The following is a 9,100-nucleotide window of genomic DNA, read 5'->3' on the forward strand; positions in this document are numbered from 1 at the left end:
ATCAAAGACCATCTGTGTTGCTTTTTGGGGGGTGTCGAGCTCTCGTTGTCAATACAGCACGTTGCCATATGCAGCGTATGCTTTCAACAAAACACAACAATGTATAATGTGGTTAAAATTCATTCTGCTGCAGAAACCACAAACTTGCACTTAATCTCTGGTAAAATTAAAGCCAGTTCCCGACTGTGCTGCAGAGATACTTTCCTCAGTTTTTCTATACCATCCAATAGGTTCACACTGTGTGTGGTAGACCATGCCATTAATCCAATTACTACAACAGCCATGCCAACTGGAGCACAACACAACAGTGTTACAAGTGAACTCACCAGGATGACTTACACCACCACTTAAAGGTCCCATATTATGCAAAATTCACTTTTTAATGGTTTTGGAACAGTCATACTGGTCCCCCCGCATGTGTAGGAGACCCGTAAGTGTGAAACTCTTTCAGGCGCTCTCTCTCCCCCCTGCTCCACCTCTAGGGAAGTAAGCGCTGAAATGAGCTTGTTTGAAAGCGTGTACGTTATGACGTCATAAGGGACAATAACCACTCCCCACAGAGCGATGGACCCGTCTACCGGCTCTCAAAGCCCGCCCTCTAAAAATCACCTAGCGCCCAGTGTTTTTCCTTTTCGGCAACCCTCGTTAGCGGACATGGCTAAGCGACAGAAGCACTGTTCTGTTTGTGGCTGCATAAATGAACACGAAAACGTTTTTTTACTTCCATCCACTGAACCCACGAGGACTGAGTGGATTAATTTTATTTTTGGAGGAAATGTACCCGGAAAACTTCCAAAGGTTTTGCATGTCTGTGGCCAGCATTTCAAAGAGGACTGTTTCCACAACATGGGGGCATGGAAAGCAGGCTTCGCCAACCGTTTGAAGCTGAAGCCAGGTTCAATACCAACTGTCCATGACACAGCTGGAGAGGTAAGAGCTGGCAGTTATTTTATCGTTTCGGCCTTATTAGTCTGATAGCTTGAAAATATATTAACCTGTCAATCACCTCATGACGGGCGATGCGATGGGCGGAGCCAACAGCTGAGCTGCTCCACCAGGGTTCCGCCCACCATAAACGGCACATTTCTGAAGCTGCTAAAAAGAGGGAGGTGAAGAGAAGCCGCTGCACTCAAACTGAGGGTCGATTTGTCCATACCATGGCGGAAATATTTCATTTAGATATTAATGAATGGTCTCAGATTGGGAATAAAGTGTATAATATGGGACCTTTAAGATATTTTGAAGCTATGCTTAAGTCATAATTTTTGGTATGCAGACTTTTGGATAAATTGCTATAAAATTAATGATGACAACACAATTTCTGAAATATGGCAAATGTTAACGTCCCCTCAGGATAATATTAGATATTTAACGGTCCATGCCTTTTTTTGTCCTTAGAAATCTAAATTTGCCAAGTCCTTCAGCTTATGAAAAATGACCTTAAAAACCCCTGATGTCTCCGTCAGATTAAGTTCACAATATTTTTAGCTCTTAATAACAAACATCAGCATTCTGCCACACAAAATATACGCTAAAAAATGTATTTAATTACTGTTAACATGCAATGGACTTAAATATGTGTATTTTGTACACAAACGCAGTAGATATATAAACCACCACTTACACTTTCTGGGATTTACAGAAAAGAAATCTAACTGAAATCAAGATGTAAAGATCTGTGGCTTGCCAGACTGAGGTGACAGGTTTTGTATCCAGGAGACCAAATGCACAACTACTCATGGGATCATTAACTTTGTGGCTAGAATTTTGATTCAGCTCATAAATAGTGATTGTGTCATATGATCATCTGGCCAGATCACCCACAGCCAATTCTAATTTGCCTGAAAGCCTCATTCAGGGTATCAAAGATACGCGTGAAACCCCTGTAGGCAGATACAAATGAAAAGAGATGAGATTTGAATCTCTTCCTCAGTAACAGAAGCTTTAAAAGTTCTTCAAGACATTGTTTTCCTTTCCAAGGAGTGTTGTTAACCAAAACTTTAAAACAGTAATCACACACTGATGTACAAGACACCTAATTGAGGGTTGCTGTATTTACCCTAAAACAAGCCAGTAATTCAGACTTCCACTCTAATTCCACTCATAAGTTACTTACTATTTTGTATACAGAGGCCATTCCCAAAACAATCTGCCCAATGGGATAGATTTTCTTGGTACTAAACCAATATTCTGCTTTCTCTTTTTTTGGCAATTACTGTTCAGGCAGCTGTTCAAACATCTCAGGTTTTATCATTAGTGCTGTATTCAACAAAATGTTGTTTAAATGCTGGTTAAAAGTGTTTTAAGTTGAAAAAGTTTAGAAAATAATATCTATAGATCTAACAATTAACATCTGCAGTTATAAACAGATGCATTTTATCAAGACAATGACAGCAACAGTAATTCAGCTGACTGCTAATCATGTCTCATAACTAAAGCAGAGCTACTGCAGGGCTGTGACTGGGTGAGGCTAAATCTAGACTCCCTACGCTCTTCATCTCAGCTACAAAACTTTTGATGAACAGATGTGAATTTTAACAAAATGGGAGTAAAATGCAACTGGAGACCCAGAAACAAGATGCTCAATTAATCTGGACAGGGACTAAAACAGGCAAGAACGCACCTGGCTTCATTTTACCAGCCAACAACAACACACAAACCTCTGGTTTTTAGCCACCATCGATAAAATAATAAAAATCTTGGAACTTTTATCTTTAATTAAGGCAGTAACTTGACCTAAATACAAATAAATATAACTAAACAGTGGAAATGTTGTGCTATTTTTAATTAATCAAAGCTGGCCGTCAGACAGAACTGGCTATTTTGGGTGCATGAATTTCTTTAATACACAAACAAGTCTGCAAACCATCCATCTTGAAACTAAGACATTCAGTGCTGAAACTGCCAAGATGTGGGCAGGGGTGAGTTTTTGACAAGCCAGATGACTATCTCCAAGTTGACCCACGCAGACTTTAATGTAGTTTTTTTTATAAACATATGTCTGAAAATATGTAGGAGCGCTCCCTGGATAAAAAGTGAAACAGTTCCTGTCATATATTTATTCTGGACACAGTCCAAATACACAAGGAAGTATTGTTAGGAAACCTTGATTTTAGACACTCAATCCAAGCCTGCAGCTGACACTTTTAATAAAAGATATTACTTCAACCCCTTCAGCAAGAAGCTCCTAAATACAGCTCAGCCACGCTATGTTTTCACTTTTGCTTCCAGCAGACAGGTTTGTTCCTTTTCTTTCCCCCACTGTGAACATGTTTTCCCATGCTGCCATCTCCTAATAAAGCACCCTGGGATTCAGGCGAGGACAGAATAAAGAGAGCCTGGGCCATTTTTTCTCCATGGAGGTCTTGTACGTGGGGGCTTCCAGTCCCAGTTACAGTCTGAGGCCTTTGTGTTGGAACCTTGCCGACCATGGAGCTTCACTCAGCTGATGATAACATAGCCTCCAGTCAGACCTGGGTGAGGGCCAAGCTGTAAGGGGGTCCAGATGGTTGGACAGACCCCTGGCCTGCTTACATGCACTGCCTTGTTTAACATAGGCGTGTTAAGCTGAACCTGTTATTTTTTGGAAGATTTAAAGTATTTACTGTCTTAATTTGGGTAACTGCATCTCCATATTAGATGTAATTTAAACCTGTGTTTAAACACACTGGTTTATCTGAAGATTGAGAAAAAAAAAAAAAAAAAAAGAGGAGGCACTGGGCAGGAGGAAAGGAGATTTAATAAGAAGACTGCTGGGGCCAATCAGCTTGTTGTGTAATTGAATGCCTTAAATGTATGTGAAATGGGTTTGCGTGTGTGAGGGGGAAATAATTAGCAGAGAGGGAACAGAGAAAACAGTAAACAAGTTTTTTTTAAAAAAAAAAACGCATCTCTCCTGCTGCATGAGCGATGCCACTCGCAGTGTGGGTTTTTCTTCACTCGTAAAATTCAAAGATAACTTTTACAATTAAAAAAAGAAAAAAAAATCTTTCTCCAACCTGTTATTTTTTTGCCTGCAGGAAACAATAGTGGTTATATACACGAAACTGAAACATGGCATTCAAATGGTAACTCTGACCTACCCAGTGTTAGGTCAAAATCAACCAAATATTTGCTGTGACAGTCCAGATTTAGGAAAAAGACAGAAATATCAACACTTCTAAGATAAAAAAATTAGCTCCTTAACACCCGTCTCTGTCAATATTATCTTTGAAGTATAGCTGATTCGTTCATGGTTGCTTTCTTCTATTTTACTTTTAATTATCTGGCAGATAGTGTATCCAGGGCTGCTGTGGTCAAATAAAAGCAGAAGCAGTTCCACCTATAATTATGGGCTAGTGTAAAAAAATATAGCCAAGTGCTAACTGCTGGTAATTTCCAAGCAGGATGTCACATGAAACAAAAAGGCCAACACTGCTTCATGAATGTGACCGTGGGGGCAATAACACCCTAGAAAAACTTTCACAGGGCTATTCTGCTTGACAGAATAGTCATTGGGATCCATTTACTGTGTTGTTTTTGCATCAGAATGTAGGCTTGTCAAAGTTTACTAGTTAAGAATGTACTAATATACATAACGCATGCCGGCTTGCATGTGAACTCGCGTATATGTATGATAGTGGTTGTCAAACAATGAAATTTGAAAGGCGAATGAAAGAATAAACATGAAAAACTGTAAAAATGGCAACAGACAACTTTCCCTTCTACTGTTTCCAAGTGGTAATGCTTCCAACTCTGCTGTTGTAGAGATCAGATCACCACTACCAACAACACGAGACATGAAAGGAGCAACAGTTTAGAAATAAGAGAAAGAAAAAAGTAAAGGTAAGTAAAGTAAAACCTTTGTTTTGCTCAGAGTGAAAACTTCGAGTAGTGCATGTAAGTACTTCCAGGGCTAGCTAGTTTATTCATTTATTTAATTTATAATGAAGAATTGTTTGACTGCAGACACGCTACTTTTGTGCTAAACTGAGCCTCGCTTCCTCCCTTCCTGAATGATGGAATTACATGGTGAAAGCAAGACTTATTACGAACCAATCGAAAGGCTAATGGTGTCATTATTTCATGACCAGTACATTTGTGCAATCAAGGTTCACTTCATAATGATAAGTCAATGTGAAAAAATCTGTCTACTGCCAATTTAAAGTTTATATACTGTAGTAAACCACATTAATATTACTTACGTTTGATGCAGCGATTGGTTCCTGGTGCCAACGCCCAACCAGAGCAGCACTGCTGACCTCCACAGACATTAGGCCTGAGTAAAGAACCAGATATACAGAAACCAGTGTGAAATACAGCAGTGGTGGTATTAATTAGACTTTCATCAACATAAAAAGGCTCCTCATAATCCACAAAGGAATAATTCTAAGTATGACGGGACACAGATTGTTGCATGACAGACAGCTCTGACTGAAAAAGCTGATGTAGTTTCTTATCAGTCTTATGTGGCTCGGCTGTTGATATGAGCACCTTTGAGACTGTGCTATAACTGCATTTCATTTGATTAAAATTTCAGGGCAGGTCACAAAACTTTATCTGAAAGAGGACTCACAAAGTCTCTCACACTGTTAAGCAAGAGTCCTGCATGAATACAAATTGAGCCTTAAAGGGATTATGAGACAAACAGAACATTAAAAGCACCCTGCATTTTCTATAAATCACTGAGAAAATGAGAGATGACAAGTAAATATTTATAAATGGATTCTTTGCACTCTTTATACATTACTTGTACTGCAAGCCAATTTTTGTAGGGCGGTAGATGAAAAGGTACCAGACCGCAACGGTCAACATGCTGGCATGTATCTGTGCCCTATTAGCTTTTCACAAGATATTAAAGTAAGTGGATGCCTGACTCACAGTGATTTGTGAAGATAACAGGGATTGACTCATTGACCTCAGTTGGATTGCTTTCATTAGACACTGCAAGTGTTACTGAGGCGTCACAGGGATAACATGGAGTTATTTAGGCCCTCTGGCATGCATAGCTTTTTCATAAATCAAGCACATCAGGCCAGGCGTGTGCCAAAAACATCAGTCATCACATCACAAATTTCAGAAGGGGATATATGTATATAATGTAGACATTTATACAACATAACTACCAATGCTCCAGGTTAAAACACATGTATGCTTAGATAACACCTTGTTCACCCTTGGTCATATTTTGATGTGGTTGAGAATCAATTCACTGCTTAGCTATCAGGATCAATCAAGGCCCTGACAGGTTCACTGAAAACACAAAGAGTCATAGAGAGTCATACAGAGTCATACAGAGTCAAACCCCAATGTAACAGAAAGTGAAGCATTCCCGGCACTGTCGGAGCTGAGGCCTACAGTAAATGAGTAAGCTGAATGGGAATTCCAAAAGGAAATGTGTCAACACTTTCACTAACAAGCAGCAGATGATTCCTCTGAAACGAATGAATCAAACCGTTAAAATCACCATGCTGACGACTATAAAGGTAATGCTTCTGCAGATGTATGCAGCACTCTTTTTGTGCCTCCTTAAAACTCAAAGAACCTCTTTCATTCTATGCTGGAATATGTTTTTTTGGCAATGTCAAGCAAGGCATTCATTGCATGCTGCAATAATACATGTTGGCTCTAATACTGAAGGCAGCTATTTTCTTTGCACACTGCTTTAAATAGACAGCACCCCATGTCAAGTAAGAACTACTGCATCTGTGAGAGCAGTTGTGTTTTTAATGTGAACTGGATCACACTCAGTTGATGGGCATAATATCCTGACATTATCTCTGTCCTTTACTTGTCTTGGGTGTTAGATGTTCATTTACAGGCTCCTGCAAAATCTAGAGAATCTGGGGAATCACTTGCAAACAGCTGAGCCATCAAATTGGGAGTGTATTTAACATTTGTGATGCTGCTCTTTTGTTAGCAAAGTCCAGGCAAAAAACATTATGTTTATGATTCCTTTGTAAACCAGTGATTTGAATCTTTTATTTAATGTAATATAAAGAATCCACCATAAATTGGCAACATAATATTCTAAAGGCTGTTATGACAGAGATATTTATATTTAACTGTCTGCAGCTCAAATTGAGCCATTAAAATCTCTGTCTGATTATCTTGTAAACATTCACCCTTCCAGTGTGCATCATGCTTTGTCCCTGGAGCAAACAGGGCTGCATGCACAAGGCTTCATTTAACAAAAAGAATAGAGCTCTAATATGGAAACAACCCATAGTCTTGTTTAGAGTTAAACAGAGATAAAAAAAAAAGGAAGACTATTAACAAAGAAAAAAATAGAGAGCAACTGGAGACACGGGTGTTTTTGATCACTGTGAATTTTCTAATGTTCACAAACCAGAGCTTTGGTTGAGCCACTACAATACATGACCACAGGCAACAGCACAAAACTGGGGCACACTTATTAAAGAAATGCAGCCACTATGTTACTACAACTTAAATACACTGGAATGTTCAGTAATGGGAGGGGGGTAAAACTATGTCAAATAGTTCAAACACAGTTCACTTATTCTTAAGTGCATTTACTTATTATTAAACTTTCACTATTGGCCCCATGATCAGCACAGTGTATAACATCAGTTATCATTCTATGTCCTGCCATGACCCTCATAAGAAAACGGGATCTACATTACAGTAATTCATGGCTGGCCCTCTGAATGACAACTTAATGCGGTATACACAGAAAACTTTGTGGCTCTTGTTACATCATCTACTGGTTTTCCTTACAGGAAGAAAGATTCTGCTAAAGTGGGCCACCACCACATTACAGTAAACCACATGGATTCATGTTGGCTACAGTAAAATAGGTCACACAAATTCCTCCCAAACTGCTGCTGCAGGACAGTACTTGACTGGTTTGAAAAGTTTGACAAAGCAAAGTAAAACATTTATAGTCGGTTATGGAGCACTTGGCTGTCACTCTTACCCAACAAGTCGTCTGGTGCTGGCAGAGGTGGGCTTGCTGCTCTGCCTGCGGTTCACTCTGGTCCTTTGCTGCTGGCTCACCGGGTGTCCGGGGTTGCGCAGCGCAGAGACGAGCTCTTCTCGAGGGGCGTCAGCAGCGTGAGCCGAACCTGTTTTGGATATGTGCCTGCGATCCTCTTGAGATGATGCTCCCCTCGGCACGCGGACCAGAGTTTTAGATTGGCTGGTCCCAAGAGAAGCTTCGCCGGATGTTTTCGAGGATAACTCGTCCCGTGGTGCTCTTGACAAGTGTCCTCGATTGATCCCGCGGGATTGCTGCTGGTCCCAGATCACCTGGCCTGTCTCAGCACCTTCTTTCCTCCCACCTGTTGTCTCCATGTGACTACCACTGACCGCAGCTGGCGCAACTATTAAGACAATCAGCACAGCAAATCCTGCACGCTCCATTTTGGATATGTAAAGTTTTTAAAACTATTGCGTAAAAGGGCAGAAGTTTTATTATGAGCCACTAAAATAATAGCAAATTTTTTTTAAAAAAAATCACAATTTATCCACGCGCTCGGTTCAGAAAGACGGCGTCCTCTCCCAAGAATGAAAGTAACCTGGATACCTCTTCATAATGTCCAGGTAAGACTCAACGCACAATGTCTTCAGGTTATCAAATCAGCACTTAATAGGACTCCAACAATGAAAACCGATCAGTTTTTCGCTTTCCAGTACTGGAAAAAGTTATTTTAGGCAAACATTATTCCATCTGTTTTAGTTTATGTTCAACAGAAGTGGCGCAAACGGAGCAGCGCGCTGGCTACAGGGCTGCTGAAGCTGTGCTCCAAGTGAGAGAGTTTGAATTGTGCTCCCATGAATATCACCACCTCCTTGGATCTGAAGTCACTGAGGTTTTTTGTAGCGCATGCATGCGCTTTGCAAGAAAGAAACACCCCCTTGTCGAGCTGCCTCCACTTACACTCACTGCATGTCTCGGTCCATGTGGCCACTCGCACCAATTTACATGATGATGCTTTTCTGTTTGTCTTTTTACAGCGGTTCTTTTGAGCGCAGTTAGACTTAGGAGACTATGCATGCAGCTGCGTTGATAATTACCGTCATTTTAGATTTGAGCTGACAGACTATTACAATGTTCTAAAAATTAAGATTGCCACAATTGTGGAAGTTAACTTCTAAATGT

The 9,100-nt window shown here is 40.2% G+C and overlaps 1 protein-coding gene across 1 annotated transcript in view; it reads right to left on the minus strand.

The window, feature by feature from the left end:
* The window catches only part of LOC121631697 (latent-transforming growth factor beta-binding protein 2-like), an 80,439-nt gene extending 72,075 nt beyond the window's left edge, over positions 1-8,364 (minus strand). Inside the window, exons 1-2 of the mRNA XM_041972714.1 lie at positions 7,916-8,364; positions 5,184-5,257 (exon numbers count right to left, since the gene is read on the minus strand). Of these exons, the coding sequence (XP_041828648.1) occupies positions 5,184-5,257; positions 7,916-8,361 (520 nt within the window). The 5' untranslated portion in view covers positions 8,362-8,364. The remainder of the gene's footprint in view (positions 1-5,183; positions 5,258-7,915) is intronic.
* Between the last annotated feature and the right edge of the window lie 736 nt (positions 8,365-9,100).

This window comes from Melanotaenia boesemani, chromosome 20 (genome assembly GCF_017639745.1).
Source record: "Melanotaenia boesemani isolate fMelBoe1 chromosome 20, fMelBoe1.pri, whole genome shotgun sequence".
In the NCBI taxonomy this organism is placed as follows: domain Eukaryota; kingdom Metazoa; phylum Chordata; class Actinopteri; order Atheriniformes; family Melanotaeniidae; genus Melanotaenia; species Melanotaenia boesemani.